The 21,551-nt window shown below is 39.0% G+C and overlaps 1 protein-coding gene across 50 annotated transcripts in view; it reads right to left on the reverse strand.

The window, feature by feature from the left end:
• Positions 1-21,551, reverse strand: part of PBRM1 (polybromo 1) — a 130,811-nt gene that overhangs the window by 78,636 nt on the left and 30,624 nt on the right. For all 50 annotated transcript variants that reach the window (XM_084988500.1, XM_084988498.1, XM_084988496.1 and 47 more), the window contains 8 exons: positions 18,184-18,252; positions 17,076-17,174; positions 16,446-16,531; positions 12,319-12,414; positions 11,214-11,305; positions 9,551-9,764; positions 3,731-3,872; positions 1,372-1,469 (listed from right to left, as the gene is read on the reverse strand). In XM_084988500.1, the coding sequence (XP_084844626.1) occupies positions 1,372-1,469; positions 3,731-3,872; positions 9,551-9,764; positions 11,214-11,305; positions 12,319-12,414; positions 16,446-16,531; positions 17,076-17,174; positions 18,184-18,252 (896 nt within the window). The remainder of the gene's footprint in view (positions 1-1,371; positions 1,470-3,730; positions 3,873-9,550; positions 9,765-11,213; positions 11,306-12,318; positions 12,415-16,445; positions 16,532-17,075; positions 17,175-18,183; positions 18,253-21,551) is intronic.

The following is a 21,551-nucleotide window of genomic DNA, read 5'->3' on the forward strand; positions in this document are numbered from 1 at the left end:
GATCTGGTTTCACATTTTTCCTCCGTTGCCCCTGGTATAACAAGGAATTAAGAACTTGGAAGGATGAAATTCATAGACTAGTAACGGAGGAGACTCACATCTCAGGGCACACTAATCAATTTTGTTACCTTGGCATAGCATAGCAAAGTTATTTTCAAAGCTAAAAAAATTTCCCAAATCCTATTTACAGGGAAAGACAAAAAAAGCTCTCTTCTAAACCACTCTTTAAAATCTTCTGATCTTAGTGGATCTACCAATGCATGAAGAAAACTGTGTTAACAGTTACTAACGACTTCTTCATTCAGCTTTGACTCTGTCACGCCCTATTATTTATTAGCCTACTCCTTGTATAAGGTATCCTCCCTGGATTCACTGCTGTTTCAAAGATGGTGAGACAGTTAAGGCTGAGGAAGAATTCAGTGTTCCACAAAGATCAAGCCAGAGAAACTCCGTGTGGGAGGTGTAGACAAAAGAGATGGGTCTTGCTTGATTCTTTTTAGATCCCCTTCCATAAAACCCATGAGAAAAAGGGAGGGTTAGGGAAGTTGAGAGAAAGGTTAGAAAGAAAAGAAAGCCAAATAACTACCTTAACCTGTCATGAATTACAAGAAGTTATGACTTGGCATTTTACAATCTGACATCCTTAAAATGGCAAATAAAGAGAAGATTAATAAGGAAAACACAGGGCTAAGAATAACGACTTACTTCACTACAGTGGTAGCACTGATTTCTTTTTGTGTGTGCGTGTAATTAATTCACCACAGAGAAATTACCTAAATTAGATTTAAGGGGCACTCTTAAAATGCCACAATAAAACAAAATAACCTGGACAACAAAAAGAAAAATATGTTTTGTCAAGCTACATAAGTGGTTGTAATTTTTTTTTTTTTTTTTCGCTTTTTAGGGCTGTACCCATGGCACATGGAGGTTCCCAGGCTAGGGGTCTAACTGGAGCTACAGCTGCCGGCCAGATCCAAGCCATGTCTTCGACCTACACAACAGCTCACGGCAACGACGGATCCTTAACCCACTGAGCGAGGCCAGGGATCAAATCCGAAACCTCATGGTTCCTAGTCGGATTCGTTTCTGCTGCACCTCGATGGGAATGCCAATGGTTGTAATTTTTATGTACGTTATCTAAAACCAATACGGTACTTGTACCAAAAAAGCACTAATCATACAGTTTGTAAATGAATTTTTATTTATTTTTTATTATTTTTTTTGTAAATAATTTTTAAATCCTATAAAATATTTAAAGCTTGTAAGATAATTCATACTTGAGAGCTTAAGGAAACATTTTTCTGCACTTAAACCTAAAACAAAACAAAAAGAAACTGAGACGATGTCTCCAGCTGTAAGAAGAGTGTATACCTTTTTCTTTTGGCACTACCAGTATCAGAGGTGGCTGAAGAAATCATGCTATCTCCATCCTCGATATCATCTCTCCTGGCAAGCTCCTTCTTCTTTGCCTAAAACAGAAGATTTGGGGAGTTAAGTCCATTCTGTTGAACACTTCTAGAAAATATGAATGATAAAGAGCTAGACACATCAGATTCAGGCAGAAAGATACAACCACAGGTAGGATACATGAAATCAAGAGGAGTCATTAAATATTTTCACCAACTGAATTTAGGAGTTCCCCTTTTGGTTCAGAGGTAATGAACCTGACTAGTATCTATGGGTTTGATTCCTGGCCCTGATCACTGGGTTAAGGATCCAGCGTTGCTGTGAGCTGTGGTGTAGGCAGCAGACACGGCTCGGATCTGGCATTGCTATGGCTGTGGTGTAGGCCAACAGGTGCAACTCCAACTGGACCCCTACCTGGAGAACTTCCATATGCTGTGGGTAGGGCCCTAAAAAGACAAAAATAAAAACCAACAACAAACCCCCCGCAATTTAACAAAAGCTTTCATGATAGAAAAGTAGCTTAAAAAAAAAAAAATGAATCCAGAGAGTTAAGGAATCAAATCTGACTAAACTAAATTTATTTTATTTTATTTTATTGTCTTTTTTGCTATTTCTTTGGGCCGCTCCTGCGGCATATGGAGGTTCCCAGGCGAGGGGTCTATTGGAGCTGTAGCCCAGGGCCTACGCCAGAGCCACGGCAACGCCAGATCCGAGCCGCATCTGCAAGCTACACCACAGCTCACGGCAATGCCGGATCGTTAACCCACTGAGCAAGGGCAGAGATCGAACCCGCAACCTCATGGTTCTTGGTCGGATTCGTTAACCACTGCGCCACGACGGGAACTCCTAACTAAACTAAATTTAAAACTACAAAGGGCATCAACTTGCTAAAAGCACTGAGGTGAGCTGTAGGAGCACCCTGCTCTGGTAGCCAGAGTTAAGTAAAGTGAAGTCAAAGACAAGCTTTAGTACCCTTGACTTAAGCAACAGTATGACTAAGAAAAGAGTTTAATGTGAGAAGTGAAATAAGATCTACTTTTCAATACATACATTTTTTTTTTTTTTTTTTTTTTGCCTTTTTGTCTTTTTAGGGCATCCCGCAGCACATGGAGGTTCCCAGGCTAGGGGTCAAATCCGAGCTGTGGCCACCGGTCTATGTCACAGCCACAGCAATGCAGGATCTGAGCCTTGTCTTCGACCTACACCACAGTTCACAGTAATGTGGGATACTGAACTCACTGAGTGAGGCCAAGGATCGAACCCGCGTCCTCATAGATGCTAGTCGGGTTCATTAACCACTGAGCCAAGACAGGAACTCCAACACATGCATTTTTAAAGACCTTCTGCCAAAGAGAGCTGAAAGTCCAACCATAGCAGACTTAAGAAATAAACTCAGGGTACTAAAAAGGAAATACCTGAGATCCTTATCTCTGATCATAATGCTGACTATACAAAATGAAGATTCTACAGGTGATCTAAAATGGCTTTTGTTGCTTCACAGCGCTGAGATTCTCTTTCCAGAAAGTTCTACTAAAAACTGACAAGTAGATACAATTTGTATATCAAATTTATGCCTTTTTTCTCAAAACACCTAGATGACCCTATGACCTTAGATACCCTCCAAGGTGTGCTCTTAGAAAGGACTCAAGGAGTTCCCGTCGTGGCGCAGTGGTTAACGAATCCGACTAGGAACCATGAGGTTGCGGGTTCGGTCCCTGCCCTTGCTCAGTGGGTTAACGATCCGGAGTTGCCGTGAGCTGTGGTGTAGCTTGAAGACGCGGCTCGGATCCCACGTTGCTGTGGCTCTGGTGTAGGCCGGTGGCTACAGCTCCGATTGGACGCCTAGCCTGGGAATCTCCATATGCCTCGGGAGCGGCCCAAGAAATAGCAAAAAGACAAAAAAAAAAAAAAAAAAAAAAAAGAAAGGACTCAATAAAATCATGGACATTGTACAATGATTAATTAGCCTTAAGATGTCCCTTCTCCTAGGACCAATCCTACGTAACAAGTCTAGAACCAATCAAACAAAATCTAAATGACAGAATATCATCTGTGATTGGACAGAAACTTCCTGATAACCCAAAAATTACTCCCCAGTGATAAATTCCTGTTTCCTCTACTCATAAATCTAAACCAGTCTAAACTATTATTTCTAATCTACATGGTCTTGAAAACTGTAAAAAAAAATATTCACCAGTGTTTGTGGTTGAAATGAATGATGTGATACTGCAGGAGGGAAATCACACATCTCAAAATTACACATTCAAAATGTATAAAATTATTTCAATACATACAACAATTTAGCAAAACCAAGAAATCATACCTGCATGACTTGTTGCAGCTTTAGAACTCGTTTGTAGATGGCTGAATTGGGAACATTATAGCGTTTGGCATTTTCAAACATTAAATTCAGATCACCCTCCAAATGATCTAATGTTTCATATTCTTGGTTCTTTAGCTTTGTTCTGTGAAAGAAACACGAATGGCTAAAATTTTACATTATGAAAATTAGGAAAAACCTTTCCTAAAAGCCCAGTACAAAATTCCTGACAAGCACTACAAGGTATCTTGTTATCACAAAGTACTAGTGATAATGATTAGAGGTCTGGAAGTGACAATTTCAAAAAATGAAGAGGCAAACGCACCATTCTATTTAGGCAATATGATGATTTAACTGAAAAATCCAAGAATAAAACACTACAAGAAGTAGTAAAAATACTGCTGTATAGCACCAGGAACTATATCTAGACATTTGTGATGGAACATGATGGAGGATAATGTGAGAAAAAGAAAGTGCGTGTATATACAAACATATAAGTATGTATGTATGTATGTATGACTGGGTCACTTTGCTGTACAGTAGAATTTGACAGAACACCGTAAATCAATTATTATTATTATTTTTTTGTCTTTTGTCTTTTTTTAGGGCCGCACCCACAGCTTAAGGAGGTTCCCAGGTCAGGGGTAGAATCGGATTTGTAGCTGCCGGCCTACACCACAGCCTCAGCACACGGGATCTGAGCCCTGTCTGCCACCTACACCATAGCTCACAACAATGCTGGATCCTTAACCCACTAAGTGGTGCCAGGGATGGAACCCTCATCCTCATGAATACTAGCTGGGTTTGTTAACCACTGAGCCACAATGGGAACTCCTGTACATCAACTATTATTAAAAAAACTTCTAAAAAGATTACTAAGAATACCCAGTAAGATGGTCAATTAAAAAGCAAATATATTAGCAAAAATCCTAATGGAAAAACTCTTGTTAGTGGCTAATATAAAAAACCCTAGGAAGAGATAAAAATCAGGGAGGTTTTAAACTACCTTAATGAAGAATGATGGTGATATACAAATTTCACAAAATAAGAGGCCATTCTACCTGAGGAGGGTTAAAAAAAGATAAAGTACTGGGCAAATTCCATGAAACAGCATTTAAAATAATATGCATTTACCTCCAGGGGAGTTACACATGGACAATGAAGAGAAGTCTTGGAATTTCTGTTGTGGCGCAGCAGAAACAAATCCGACTAGGAATCATGAGGTTTTGGGTTTGATCCCCGGCTTGCTCAAAGGGTTAAGGGTCTGGCGTTGCCGTGAGCTGTGTAGGCCACAGATGAGGCTCAGATCTGGCGTTGTTGTGGCTGTAGCGTAAGCCAGCAACTGCAGATCCGATTCGACCCCTAGCCTGGGAACCTTCATATGCCAAGAGATCGGCTATAAAAAAAGGCAAAAAAAAAAAAGTCTTAAGATGGTAAATGAAAGGCAGATATGTCAGAGTCCATTCACTATTTATTACTCCTCCAATACAAACATCTGTAATTAATTATGATGGTCTGATATTGAGGTTTTTACTTACTTTAAGTCTTAAGAATTCTTTCATTTTTTAATATTTTTCTTTTTTTTTTCTTATAGCCTTGTTAAAGCAAGGCTTCAAAAAATTTAGGCCAAACTTCTGCTTGCTCCTTCACATGAGATTCATACAATGTGAAGATAAACATGAGTGAGAATGTTGTCTTCGGAATTCGTTAAAAAAAAAAAAAAAAAAGAGTTCCCATCATGATGCAATGGAAACAAATCCGACTAGGAACCATGAGGTTGTGGGTTTGATCCCTGGCCTCGCTCAGTGGGTTAAGGATCCAGCATTGCTGTGAGCTGTGGTGTAGGTTGTAGATGAGGCTTGGATCTGGTGTTGCTGTGGCTCTGGTGTAGGCCAGCAGCTGTAGCTCCGATTAGACTCCCAGCCTGGGAACCTCCATATGCCGCGAATGTGGCCCTAAAAAAGACAAAAGACAATAAATAAATAAATACATAAATAAATAAAAAAGGAGTTCCCATTGTGGCTCAGTGATAACAAAACCAACTAGTATCCATGAGGATGTGGGTTCAATCCCTGGCCTCACTCAGTGGGTTAAGGATCTGGTGTTGCTGTGAGCTGCAGTGTGGGTTGCAGACACGGCTCTGATCTGGCATTGCTGTGGCTGTGGTGTAGGTCAGCACTGCAGCTCCGATTCGACCCCTAGCCTGGCAGCATCCATATTAGAGGTCTGGAAGCGATAATTTCAAAAAATGAAGAGGCAAACGCACTATTCTATTTAGGCAATATGACAATTTAATTAAAAATCCAAAAGAGTAAAACACTAGTAGAAGTAATAAGAATCCTGCTATATATAGCACATGGAACTATATCTAGTCACTTGTATGAAACATGATGGAGGATAACGTTCTTCTGCTTTTTAGGGTGTGGCCTTAAAAAGCAAAAGCAAAAGCAAAAAAAAAAAAAAAAAAAAAAAAAAAGGAATTCTGATAGCTCTCTCAGAAACTAAGGTTACTACTAATAGCAACTCTCGGAAAGTCCCTATACATACTTTGTACAAAGTGAAGAGTCATAGTTTGCCCTAACTTTATGGATTTAGGACTTTTTTCTTTTTAGGGCTACACCTGCAGCATACGGAAATTCCCAAGCTAGGGGTCAAATTGGAGCTGTGGGATCTGAGCCTTGCCTCTGACCTACACCACAGCTCCTGGCATCATGGGATCCCTAACCCACCAAGTGAGGCCAGGGATCAAACCCACATCTTCATGGATACTGGTTGGATTCATTTCCTTTGTGCCACACAAGGAACTCCCAGAAGATACTTTTAAATCTTCTTTTTTCTTCTTTTTATGGTCGCACCTGCAGCATATGGAAGTTTCTGGGCTAGGGATCAAATTGGAGCTGCAGCTGTGGTCTACACCTCAGCCACGGCAACACCAAATTTGAGCCACATCTGTGACCTATGCCACAGCCTACAGCAATGCCGGATCCTTAACCCACTGAGCCAGGCCAGGGATCAAATCTTCATCCTCCCAGAGACAATTGTGGGTCCTTAACCTGCTGAGCCACAAGAGGAACTCCCACACTTTTAAATCTTGATTAAAGCATCTGCATGTTACTCTGATCAAAGTTGCAAAATGACATTAGAAACCACAATATGATTACAGCTTCACAGAATGAATGTAGAGATTTTAGACTTCTTAGAATGATATCATTATGTATGTCAAGTTTTACTTAAAATTTACTAAAATCACATGTAGATTCCATGCAGAGCTTATAAAAGATACGAATGTTAGAGAATATCTCTGGGATGAAGCAAAAAATAACAACAACGAAGTACAAACTCAGTTCTCACTACCAGCTTACAAAACTAGAGCACAGAGTTTAAATAAACTACTGCCTCAGACTTATTCCTGATAATTGAAAGGATCATGTGCTGGGTATCCTCAACATGTACAAAGAACAGAGAACCCAAACTTGTTATGGTTTAAAATTTTGTATTTTTATCAGGCTGATGGTACTCAAGGACTGAGTGGGGGGAAGGGCAGAACAAGAAATAAAAGATGGGGACAACACGCCATTGGGACAGCATTGTTTTATATTTCCCTGTTGCTCTGATGCAGAGCACAATGGGAGGTAGTCCAGCTCTTATCAGGCATCACTGGCTCAATATATGTCCTTGGAAAGGAGGCAGTTATAGATGTTCTAAAAGTTGACCCTTTAAGACCTTAGTTTGCTATGAGTTGGACCTTAGCCTATTCCTCACACTCCCCTGTGTGCCCTGTCAAGAGTAAATTTTATTTTCATTTTAGTTTTGCCATGCCTATGGTATGCAAAAGTTCCCAGGTGAGCAAGTGAACCTGTACCACAGTAGCAACCCAAGCCACAGCAGTGAGAACACCAGATCCTTAACTGCAGCATCACCAGGGAACTTCAAGAGTAAAATTTTAAAGTGAGGATAGGTGCAGCATTAATGACTTAACAAAGCATGGCTTAGGAGAGAAAATTCTAACTGGGAAAAAGCTCGCAGGCAGGTGATCGGACTGGCTGAGAATTTGACTTCTTTTGGACTAATCTAATTACTTAGACTGAATTTTTCAAAACAAAAGACTGAGGGAGAAAAGAAACTAAGGACAAAAATCACTCAATTAAAAAGTTCCCTGGAGTTTCCGTCATTGCTCAGTGGCTAATGAATCCGACTAGAAACCATGAGGTTATGGGTTCAATCCCTGGCCTTGCTCAGTGGGTTAAGGATCTGGCATTGCTGTGAGCTGTGGTGAAGGTCGAAGACTCAGCTCTGGTCCCACGTTGCTGTGGCTCTGGTGTAGGCCAGCGGCTACAGCTCCGATTAGCCTGGGACCCTCCATATGCCTCGGGAGCAGCCCTAGAATAAAAGACAAAAAAAAAAAAAAAAAAAGTTTCCTGGTGGCCCAGCATGTTAAAGATCCGGTGCTATCACTGCTGTGGCTTGGTTTGCTGCTGTGGTGTGGGTTTGACTTGCCATGGGTATGGCCCCTCCTGCCCCCAAAAAGGAACCTCTTAACATCTATAAGACTGTTACCTTCTTGGAGCGCCCATTGTGACTCAGCAGGTTAAGAACCTGAAACAGTGTCCATGAGGATGTAGGTTTGATCCCTGGCCTTACTCAGTGGGTTACAGATCCAGTGTTGCCAAAAGCTGTGGCACAGGTTGCCGATGTGGCTCAGGTCTTCCACTGCTATGACTGCAGTGTAGATCTGCAGCTGAAGCTCCTATCGGACCCCTAGCCCAGGAACTTCTATATGCCATAGGTGCAGCCCTAAGAAAATAAATAAATAAATAATAGGAAAGAAAGAAAAAACACCAGCTCATTCTGACCTTGCCCATTTAATGTATTTTTACTTGCTTTTTGCCTCTATTTGGGTATACTACAAACCTAACCCACAGTGTAAGAACTATAAAACAACATATTTTATAGTATTATTTATTTCTTACTATTGTTAATGATATTGCAGTGGTTCAAGTATTTTGTTTGGCTAAATCCCCAATGATCATTTTAAAGTTTTCCAAACAGAAAAGGGATACCAAAATGAACTATCTTTCAGGTAATATTTCAGCTGAAGAGTTCTCCAAGAGTTGACTATGCTTATTCTGAGGTTCAATTACAGATACAAAATTTTAATACAGATAAACTACGGTAATTTAAAATCAATATAAGATATAGGCAGAAAGATTTGTATTTGTACAGTTATAAGAAAATGAGTTAGGAGTTCCCGTCATGGCTCAGTGGTTAACGAATTCGACTAGGAACCATGAGGTTGCAGGTTCGATCCCCGGCCTCATTCAGCGGTTAAGGATCCGGTGTTGCAGTGAGCTGTGGTATAGGTCACAGACAAGGATTGGATCCCACGTTGCTGTGGCTGTGGTGTAGGCCGGTGGCTGCAGCTCCAATCAGACCCCTAGCCTGGGAACCTCCATAAGCTGCAGGGGCGGCCCTAGAAAAGACAAAAAAAAAAAAAAAAAAAAAAAAAAAAAAAAAAAAAAAAAGAAAGAAAGAAAATGAGTTAAATTCTGAGCTGCATGAATTTTGATAATCCATAATCTAACAAATGGCTATCTGGAACACTTTTTATTTGCCTCCTGACTCTACTGTGGTTCAAAGAATGTAATTTGTAGTTAATCAAACTTTACTTCTCACTTTTATGTGGCAGTGATATTTACGTACACTCTAGACATGTGAAAAACACTTTTACCTTTAATATCCTCATCCATTTTAGGAAGACATATGTGCAGGCTGAATTAAAAGAAAATAGATTTATACTAAGTACTGTAGTAGATGACATCTTACCTGATCTGTTGCAGTGATATGGGCATTTTGATTTGCTGATAATAATCTGGGTATTTTTTCTTTGAAGGCAAATGGAAAAAAGGTTCTGCTATCAGCTGCCCTTGGTTATTCCGACAGCTCCTAACTGTTTCATAAAGCTGATAAAAAGGATTTGAAACATCCATAAATGAAGTAATGCTCTCTGCTTCTGATTCTCCTTCTTCATAACGGGCAGCTACAAAGACATAAAATATATAAGGGGAAGAAAAAAACATTCTTTAAAGTTTTTAACAATTTTCCAGATTATGCTATGTAAGTTTTCTTGTTTCTTTTTATTTTTTGTCTTTTTAGGGCTGCACCCAAGGCATTTGGAAATTCCCAGGCTAGGAGCTGAATCGGAGCCGTAGCTGTGGAATTTGAGGTGTGTCTGCAACCTACACCACAGTTCATGACACTGCCAGATCCTTTAACCCATTGAGGGAGGTCAGGGATCAAACCCATGTCCTCATGGATAATAGTTAGGTTCGCTACCACTGAGCCACAAGAGGAACTCCCCATGCTACCTATGTTTGAGAACATTTATTTTTTTTTAGGATTAAGGTGTTTTATTCTTTTCCCCCTATTTTAAAATTAAAGTGTGTTTGATTTACAATGTTGTGCCAATTTCTGCTGTATAGCAAAGTGACCCAGTCATACGTACATATACATTCCCTTTCTTATATTATCTTTCATCACAGTCTATGCCAAGAGACTGTATATAGTTCCCTGTGTTATACATTAGGACCTCTTCCCTTATCCATTCTAAATGTAACAGTTTGCATCTACTACATCAAACTCCCAGCCCATCCCACTCCCTCTCGCCTTCTCAACAAGCACAAGTCTATTCTCTATGTGTCTCTTGTTTCTGTTTTATAGATTGGTTCGTTTATGTCGTTATCTTAGATTCAACATATAACTGATATCAGGTAGTATTTGTCTTTCCCTTTCTGACTTACTTCACTTAGTATAAGAATCTCTAGTTGCATCCATGTTGCTGTAAATGGCATTATTTCATTATTTTTTATGGCCAAGTAGTTTTCCAGTGTGTATATGTACCACATCTTCTTAATCCATTCATCTGTTGATGGACATTTAGATTGTTTCCATGTCTTGGCTAATGTGAATAGTGCTGCTATGAACATACAGGTGCATGTATCTTTTTAAATTGTAGTTTTGTCTGGATATATGCTCCGGAGTGGGACTGCTGGATCATATGGTAGTTCTATATTCAGTTTTCTGAGGAATCTCCATACTGGAGAATGTATTTTAAAAGAATAATCTCTAGCCTTCATTAAAGATAATTTCAGTAATGCTTAGTATAATTGTGTACTACTTAGAGAAATGTTACATAGGAATAGAAGGTTACATAGTAAATGTTACACTGTCTTTAAAAGGTTGCAAAACAGTTTCTCTGCCATCTGTAGTGACTCCTTGGTATTTGTGCTTGGTCAAGAAAAGGAGCAAATAGCTATTTATAGATCTTAGAATTAAAGTGACAGCATATAATTTAGGACAGTATAAATGTAGATGGGGCTGATACTGTACTTCAGAAACAAATTTGCAGCCAGACCAAAGTAAATGCAATTTTTCTTAACCAGAAGGATCTACTGAGACAGCACTTAACTAGTCACAACACAATGCCTACCAGCTAAAGTAGCATCCTCTTCACTTTCTGAGCCATACTGAAGTGCCATGGTAATTGCTGATAAACGACCCCCTTGGACTGCTCTTTTATTACTACAAAGAAAAACAAGCAATTAGAAGGCAAGGAAAGATGTTACAATAATTTGGTTATGTTATAGGAAATAGGAACAGTTAACAAGGCATTCACAACAAAGAAGAAAAGGTTCTATTCAACTGCCTCCTCAATTTATCTTTGTAATTTTACTTTTCATGTTCCCCATGATCAATCTTAACCAAGATGAAATTTCTTTCTCTGAGAAAAGAAGGAGGAGGGATAGAAAGTGTAGAGCAGGTTAACATGCAATTTGTTTTTTACTTAAATGCAGCACTACCCTTATTTTATGAAAAATAAAGATTCATAATTGCTGGTGAATTCTAAAGATGCTCATATTTTACAGTGAAAACAAATTCTACTATGAACACAAAATCTTTTATTTCATCACACATTTTACTGTTAACATTAAATACTACCTGACAAAACAACTTCTGCTTGAGCATTTTTCTCAGAGATGAGGTCAGGCCTACTATACCTTTAAAATAAGCATCTGACAAAAATTTCTCATAATAATCCAACTACATGGAGTTCCTGTCGTGGCTCAGCAGAAACACGTTCGACTGGTATCCATGAGGATTTGGGCTCAATCCCTGGTCTTGTTCGGTGGGTAAGGTTCTGGTGTTGCCATGAGCTATGGTGTAGGTCGCAGACACGGCTCAGGTGTAGGCCTGAGGCTGTAGGTCCAATCTGACTCCTAGCCTGGGAACCTCCGTATGCCATGGATGTGGCCCTAAAAAGCAAAAAAGAAATAAATAATAATAATCCAATTACTTCCAAAAATACTACTTCAAGACAACCATTAAGAAAACACTAGCATGGGAGTTTCCTGATAGTTTAGTGGTTAGGACTCGAGAAACTTTCACTGCTGTTCGATCCCTGGTCTGAGAACTGAGATTTCTCATCAAGCCACCACATGGCACGGCCAAAAAGTAAGTAAAGAGAAAAAAAGAAAAAAAAGGAAAACAAAACAATAGTATCCTTATTTTCTCAAACTGAATACACTCTCTCTCACCGGTAATACTTGCTAGTGGGATTTCTCTCTTCACCAAGGCTGCCTTTACTGTGCGAAGGACCTGTTAGCCTGGCTGCAACCAAATTTGATGAAGTCCTATCCGGAGAGAAGGTTAAAAAACTCAGAAAACTGACAGGTGAAATCAGAATGTTGAGTAAACAAAAAGGAAATAACCATTTTCTTCTCTTCTAAATAGAAACACTTAAATATTTACTTTTGACCCTCTACTGTGTAGCAGGCTTTGCTCCAAAATCTGTGATGCTGGAAAAGAGTACATTAGGAATGATCCCAGACAATTTATGGTCACTGCAGCTACCAGAGAATGTGGTAACATATCAAATGTCAGGGTCAGAAGAGAGCTCTAAAAAGAGCCACTCAAGGAATTCCGGTTGTGGCTCTGTGGTAATGAACTCGACTAGTATCCATGAGGACACCTGTTTGATCCCTGGCCTTGCTCAGTGGGTTAAAGGATCCGGTGTTGCCATGAGCTGTGGTGTAGGTCACAGACTTGGCCTGGATCTTGCATTGCTGTGGCTATGGCATAGGCCAGCAGCTACAGTTGCGATGTGACCCCTGGCCTGGAAATTTCCATATGCCCACATACCTCGGGTGTGGCCCTAAAAAGACAAAAAAAAAAAAAAAAAGTAGCCAATCTTTCCATTTCAGGTACAAGGAAATGGAATCCCAGAAGTAAGACTTGTTCAAAGTCACAGTCCTAGCATAAAGCAAACTAGAATGAGACATCTCCTGACACCTGGCTAAATATTCTTACTGCAAATGTAAATATATTTGCATATATTATATACAAATACTATAATACTATAGGCATACCTCGTTTTATTGCACTCTGCCTTACTGCACTTTGCAGATACAAATTCAAGGTTTGTGGCAACCCTGCATCAAGCATGTCTATTGGTGTCATTTTTTCAACAACATTTGCTCACTTTGTGTCTCTGTATCACACTTTTGCAATTCTCTAAATATTTCAAATTTTTCATTATTATTATATTTGTTGTAGTGATCTGTGATCAGTCACCTGTGATGTTACTACTGTTCTGAGGTGCCATAAACTCCATATAAGATGGCAAACTTAATGCTGCATGTCCTGACTGCTCCAATGACCAGCCATTCCCATGTCTTTCTCCCTTTCCTCAGGCCTATTTTTTGAGACACAACAATACTGAAATTAGGCCAATTAATAACCCTACAATGGCCTCTAATCATTCAAGGGAAAGGAAGGGTTGCACATCTCTCACTTTCAATCAAAAGCTACCAATGATTAAGCTCAGTGAAGAAGGCATGTTGAAAGCAGAGACAGGCTGCAAACTTGGCCTCTTGTGCCAGTTAGCCATGTTATGAATGCAAAGGAAAAGTTCTTGAAGGAAATGAAAAGTGCTACTCCAGTGAACACACGAATGATAAGGAAATAAAACAGCCTTATTGCTGTCATGGAGAAAGTTAGTGGTCTCAATAGAAGGTCAAACCAACCACAACATTCCCTTAAGACAAAGCCTAACCCAGACCAAGGTCCTCTCTTCAACTTCATGAAGGCTAAGAGAGGTGAGGAAGCTGCAGAAGGAAAGCTGAAGCTAGCAGAGGTTGGTTCATGAGGTTTACGGAAAGAAGTAATCTCTAAAATATAAAAGTGCAAGGTGAAGCAGCAAGCACTAATATAGAAGCTGCAGTAAGTCATCCAGAAGATTTAGCTAAAATAATTAATAAATGTACTATACTAGATGACAGATTTTCAATGCAGACGAAATAGACTTACCTTAGAAGATGTCATCCAAGACTTTCATAACTAGAGAGAAGTCAATGTCTAGTTTAAAAGCTTCAAAGGATAAAGGCTGACTCTCTTGTTAAGGGCAAATGCAGCTGGTGACTAAGTTGAAGCCAACACTCATTTACTATTCGAAAAAACCCCTAGGACCCTTATGAATTATGCTAAGTCTATCCTGTGTGTACTCAATAAATGGAACAACAAAGCCTAGATGACATCAAATCTGTTTACAATGTGGTTTACTGAATATTTTAAGCCTGCTGATGAAATCTACATTTTCTGAGACCTACTGCTCAGGAAAAAAGATTTCTCTCAAAACAGTAATGCTCATCGAAAACGCACCTGGTCACCCAACAGCTCCAACAGAAATGTATAAGATTAATGTTATTTTCATACCTGCTGACACAACATCAATTCTGCAGCCTATGGACCAAGGAGTAAGTTATTTTATCTTAGTCCCATCTGTGACATACACCATAGCTTGTGGCAACACCTGATCCTTAACCCACTGAGTGAGGCCAGGGATCAAACCCACATCTTCACAGAGACAGCATGGGGTTCTTAACCCGCTGAGCCACTATGGGAACTCCTCGAGAAGTAATTTACACTTATAAGTCTTTTATTAAGAAATACATTTCATAAGGCTATAGTTGCCACAGATAGTGATTTCTCTGATGTATTTGGGAAAATACAATTAAAAACTCTCTGGAAAGGATTCATCATTCTAAATGCCATTAAGAACATTTGTGACTCAGGGGAAGAAGACATAATATCAACCTTAACAGGAGTTTAAAAGAGGTGAATTTTTAACCCTTATGGGTAACGTTCAGAGGTTTTAGACTTCGATGGATGAAATAATTGTAGATGTGGTAGAAACAGTATGAGAACTAAAAGTGGAGGCTGAAGATGTGTCTGAACTGCTGTAATCTCATGATAAAACTTCAACATTTGAAGAGTTGCTTCATATGGACAAGCAAAGAAAGTAGATTCCAAATACTGGTGAAGATGTTATGAAGACTGTTGAAACAACAACAGAGGATTTAGAATATTATATAAACTTAGTTGATAAAGCAGCATCAGGATTTGAGAGGATTAACTCCAATTTTGAAAGTTCTCCTTTGAGTAAAATGCTATCAAACAGCATCAAATGTTACAGATAAATCATTAGTGAAAAGAAGAGTGAACTGATGCAGCAAACTTCACTGTTGTCTTATTTTAAGAAACTAGCACAGTCACCCCAAGATTCAGCAACCACAACCCTGATCAGTCAACAGCTATCAACATCAAGGCAAGACCCTCTACCAGCAAAAAGATGACAACTTGAAGATGATGGTTAGCACTTTTAAGTAACAAAGTATTTTTGTTCTGTTTTGTTTCTGTTTTTGGCTGCCCAACAGCACATGGAGTTCCTGGGCCAGGGATCAGAGGTTGTGGCAATGCCAGATCCTTAACCCACTGTGCGAGGCCAGAGATTGAACCTGCATCCCAGTGCTCCAGACACACCAACATCCTGTTGCATCACAGCGGGAACTCCAGCAGAGTATTTTTTTTTTTTTTTAATTTTTAATTTTTTTGTCATTTTAGGTCTCCACCTATGGCATATGGAGGTTACCAGGCTAGGGGTTCTAATTGGAGCTGTAGTGACAGCCTATACCACAGCGACAGCAATATGGGATCCAAACTGCATCTACGACCTACACTACAGCTCATGGCAATGACGGATCCTTAACCCACTGAGCGAGGCCAAGGATTGAACTTGCATCCTCATGGATGCTAGTTGGGTTCATTAACCTCTGAGCCATGACAGGAACTCCCCCAACAGAGTATTTTTAAATTAAGGTATATACATTGTTTCTTTAGACCTATGCTATTGCACATTTAACTACAGTATAGTATGAACATAAGTTTTAAATGCACCGGGAAACCAAAAATTTCACATGATTCACTTTAATGATATTTGCTTTATTGTAGTAGTCTGGAAATGGAAGCCCAGAATCTCCAAGGTATGCCTATACATATATTTATTATATATATTATATATGAATATACATGTAAATATGATACACAAATACATATAGGCATTTATATAAAGCAACAAAAGTATAAAGTGGTGTTAAGTCCTAAATTTTTTTTTTTTTTTTTTTTTTTTTTTTTTTAATAGAGCCCTTCAGCTACAATGAAGGGACTGGGTAAGAGTTAACCCTACTCTCTTCAGAATCATATTACCAACTGTAAATATAATCTTGAAATGCAACATATATCTTGCTTTCTACTATACTGATTTCACTAGCTAGAAAATTTGGCAAATAATAAAGTCTTAAAGATTTTAGACATTTATACAACTTACCTCATTCGAAGGCTTGACTTAGTTATTTCATGATGTTCAATTTCTGCCTTTTTCATATAAAATATTTTTTTGATAGAATTTGCATCCTGTTAAGATTAAAATTACTCAGATTACAAAAAGTAAAGAAAAAATGGACAGTTAAAATGCCCCCAGGAGTTCCCGTCATGGCTCAGTGGTAACAAACCCAACTGGCACCCATGAGGATGTGGGTTCAATCCCTGGCCTCACTCAGTGGGATAAGGATCCAGTGTTGTTGTGAGCTGTGATGCAGGTCACAGACGAAGCTCAGATCTGGCATTGCTCTGGATGTGGTGTAGGCTGGCAGCTACCAGTCACAAAGGACCAAAAATTATATGATCCCATTTAAACGAAATGCTGAAATAAGCAAATTCACAGAGACAGAAAGTAGGCTGGTGGATGCCTAGGGTTGGGGAGGTCGGGAAGAAATGGAGAATGACTGCTAATTCACTGTGGTGATGGCTGTACAATTCTGTGAATATATAAAAGCCATTAAACTATACACTTTGAGTAAAAGGTATGATATGTAAATTTTATCTCAATAAAGTCATTTTACATATATATATATAAATAAAGGTCTCAACTCTTATCAATGAAAAGAACAAAACTAACCTTAAATACTTGAGAACCAGGCTCATTATAAGTTTTGGCGTTTTTTGCTAGGAGATCTATATCTTTGGCCATTGCATGAATACTCTTGTAGCTTCCATTCTATAGTAAACAACAAAATATAACAATTCCTCTTATCATCAGTATGACCTTTAACAAAAAAGAACTCCATATAATTTTAAACTGCTACATGTTAATACGTTATTGGAAAGTACACGTGAACAATATATAAACTCACCTTTTTTTATAAATTACTACTACTGTCCATTTACAGAAATGCTTTTGAAGTAGGTAACAATACCAGACCTATATTATTGTCATAAAAGCAACTTAAAACTTAAAAAAAAAAATCAAATTAAGATAAAAGTTGTTCTACTCAGCAAACATATAGGGTTTACCCTGTGCCAATCACATTGTTCTAAGTGCTTCATGAATACTGATTCATAATAAGCACAGTCTTTGGAGCCAAACCATCTGCATTCAAACCCTAATTCTTCTCATTAGTTGATGGCTCAGGCAAGTGACTTACCATCTGTGTTTCAGTTTTCTTATCTGTGAAACAGGAATAATAACAGTATCTACCTCACAGAGGTGTTGTAAAAGTTAATTAACTAATACATATTAGCAAACACCTAGCAATTTGAGGTGATTGTTAGTTGCTGCTATTACTGCTGAAGAGACAAAGAAGGAGGCACCTGAAGAAAACAAAGTCTTTATTTTCACTGACCTTACTCACACTCTTAATGTCTGTCATAGGTAACTTACTCAGAGATATCCTAAAACAATTTGGAAGGAGAAAAATATACAAAACAAAGCTTTTACTGCCAATGTATCTTTGACACTCAGAAATATCCATGACCATGCTCTTTCATTTCTGTCCTAAGATCAAGACTTACTATGCCAATGAAATTTCACTTTCCCTCCTACAGAAAAAGCACAAAAGCAGCATTATGCTACCTCCTCCAAACTATACTTAGCAATATCTCTAATTTGATTACATTATATTGCTAATAACCCCTTAGCTGCTTCCCTGGTCACTAAAAGCTCCTACAGAAAACCACAGGCCAATCTGTCTTAAACCACATCTATTTACATATGGTCACATTCATACCTGTATCCTCTGGGCAATGGTCTTGAGATCTATAGGCTCCTTAATTATTGCATAATAGTCAGGATATTGCTAGAAGACAAAACCCAGGCACGCTAGTAAGTGAAAATATCCAGCTAATGAGAAAACAAGGAAGTATACTGACAATCAGTTGCTTAATCAATTAGCAGTTCTGTGAGATGCAAGGCTAAAGACACAACTGTACAGCATACTGTTTGTTATATTCGAAGAAGAAAGCATTTGACTTTTACAAGCTTCATGAGATATCCAATAACATGTTACAGGATTTTAAAGTTAGTATTTGGTAATTATCACTATATATATAACTAATATATCACAATTTAATGTTTTAAAAATTTATAAGTTCATAGATCACACAATTTTAAATTTAAAGTCCCAAGACATTTATTCCTGGAAATGAAGTAGAAGAACATTTTTGAAGGGCTTATTACAGGCTCTTTTATCAATCTAAATGACATAATTATATCCTATTTCATATAAAATACTAAGGATTTTTAAGAAGTTGGACTGTTCAGAATTTTTAGCTTTATGTTTACCTTAATGCTTCTACTTATTTTGGTCAAAATAATTCTTTCAAAATAAGCCACATTTTCAATGAAACTATGGTAAAGAAATAGCAAAATTATAAACAATTTCTGATACCTTATCAAATACTAACTTAACACAAGAAAAAAAAAAATCAACATGTTAGAAGAATATCCTTGAAGCACTTCATAAAGCCTGTAGTGCATTCACTGCCCTGAGTCTTTCCTACAGGTTTTGTTCCTTGGAGAAAATAATCAAAGAAGACCAAAACCTAAAAGTTGGTCTCTTTAGCAAGGAGAAGTGTCAGGGGGAGGCCGACTATGCTCTCCAGGCTTTTCCTACCTATTCAAATCCTTGGAGACCCAAAAAATAAAAACAATAGTAACAACAAGAGGCACTACTGTCACTCAATTACTAGACTGAAGGGATGATCTCAGAGATGCTTTACCTCATCTGATTCCCTGGGCTTGTCCCTCCCTGTTTTCTTAACCCTATTCCTTTCCCTGCTTAGATCAAACCCATTTCCTGCCCCTTTTCTGTAACAATTTTACTTTTGAGAAACAGGTCAGAAAACAAGTTACAGCAGGTCCATCTAGGCTAGGGTAGAGCATTATTTAAGCTTTTGTCCTATGTACTCTCAAACTACGTTTCCCACTTAGACAATCTCACTTGGGAAAGATTTATAAAGGAAAGGTAAAAACTGCCCTCCCAGAGTTCCCATCGTGGCTCAGCAGTTACAAACCCAACTAGTATCCATAAAGGTGCAGGTTCAACTCCTGGCCTTGCTCAGTGGGTTAAGGAACCGAGGTTGCCATGAGCTGTGGTGTAGGCTGCAAACAGAGCTCAGATCTGCTGTCGCTGTTGCTATGGTACAGGCCAGCAGGTGTAGTTCCCATTTGACCCCTAGCCTGGGAACTTCCAAATGCAGATGTGGCCCTGGGGAAAAAAAAAAAAAAAAAAAAAAGAGCTGTCCTTTCCAGGTCTCAGTCCTTGTCTTTGATACTGTCACACCCCAAGGGACCAATTGGAACCTAGCTTTCTCTAATCACCTCCTGCTGCTTGGTATCCCTTAAAACTCTCCCAGAATATGGGAACATGGGAGTAAACTTTTACTTCTCCAAATCACCCTTGGTAGCTTGACCCGTAATTATCTCATGCAGAGTAGGAATAAATCCTGAGTAGACTGTGCTCTTTTCTTATTTCCTTACTGTGGTAAAATATACACAAAATTTACCATTTAACCATTTTAAGTATACAGTTCAGGGGCATTAAATACACTCACATTATCTCCAACCACCAGCATTGACCATCTCCAAAACTCTTCATCTTCCCAAACTAAAATTCAATGCCAATTAAATAACTCTCTACCTTCCCTTCCTGCTATCCCCTGAAACCACAATTTGACTTTCTCTGTGAATCTGACTACTCTTAAGTACCTCCTAAAAGAGGAATCATATGATATTTGTTCTTTTGTGCCTTGCTTATTTCATTTAGCATAGTGTGTTCAGGGCAATTTTTTTTTTTTTTTTTTTTTTTTTGGCCACACCTGCAGCAGGCAGAAGTCCCTGCATTCCCTGCATGGGAACAGGGATGGAACCCACACCACAGCAGTAACACCACCAGATCCTTAACTTGCTGTGCCACCAGGGGAGCTCCCTTAGGGTTTATTCTTATTACAGTATGGGTCAGAATTTCATTCTTTTTAAAAACTGAGTAATACTCCATTTAGTGTACATACCACATTTTATTTATCCATTTACATGAAAAGGGACACTTCGGTTGCTTTCAATTTTCAGCTATTATGAATAATACTGCTATGAACATAGTAGTACAAATATTTCTTTAAGACCTTGCTTTCACTTCTTTTGGGTATACACCCAAAGCAGAATTGCTGGATCATACGGTAATTCTTTTTTCCCAGGCTAGGGGGCCAAATCGGAGCTACAGGTGCCGGTGTATGCCACAGCCACAACAACTCAGAATCTGAGCCTCGACCGCAACCTACACCGCAGCTCATGGCAATGTTGGATCTCTGACTCACTGAGCAAAGCCAGGGATCGAACCTGAATCTGCATGGGTACTAGCTAGATTTGTTTCCACTGAGCAGAAAACTCTCTCGTATGGTAATTCTATGTTTCATTTTTGAGGAAAAATTTTTTCTTGTGTGTCTTTTTGTCTTTTCTAGGGACACACTCGCAGCATATGGAGGTTCCCAGGCTAAGGGTCTAATCGGAGCTGTAGCTGCCGGCCTATGCCACAGCCACAGCCACGCCAGATCCGAGCTGCGTCTGCGACCTATACCACAGCTCACAGCAACGCCAGATCTTTAACCCACTGAGCAAGGCCAGGGATCGAACTCGCAACCTCATGGTTCCTAGCTGGATTCGTTAACCACTGAGCCACGACAGGAACTCCATTTCTGAAGAATCTTACCGTTTTTCTCTTAAACTTTCTTTTTTGGCCACTCTGTAGCATATGGAGCTCTGGGCCAGGGATTAGACCTGAGCTGCAGTTGTGACTTACGCTGTAGCTGCAGCAACACCAGATCCTTTAACCTGCTGTGCTGAGGATTGAACCTGTATCCTGGCACTGCAGAGATGCTGCCAATCCCACTGCCACAGTGGGAACTCCTCCTTGCTTAAAATTTTAAACATATGACCCATGTAATTATTGTATTTTTCTAATCAGATCCACACTTAGGACAGTAGTGGTCACATACACTGTATTTCTAATATCATAACTGTCCTACAACTAATCATGTTGTAAATAACTAGTCTTACTGAATGACTGATGGGGAAAGCTACATGCCACTTATTATTAAATAA

Source organism: Sus scrofa, chromosome 13, assembly GCF_054392235.1.
Source record: "Sus scrofa isolate SSC_HxYL_T2T_F1_AM1 chromosome 13, Sscrofa_HxYL_maternal_Yorkshire_Landrace_v2.0, whole genome shotgun sequence".
In the NCBI taxonomy this organism is placed as follows: domain Eukaryota; kingdom Metazoa; phylum Chordata; class Mammalia; order Artiodactyla; family Suidae; genus Sus; species Sus scrofa.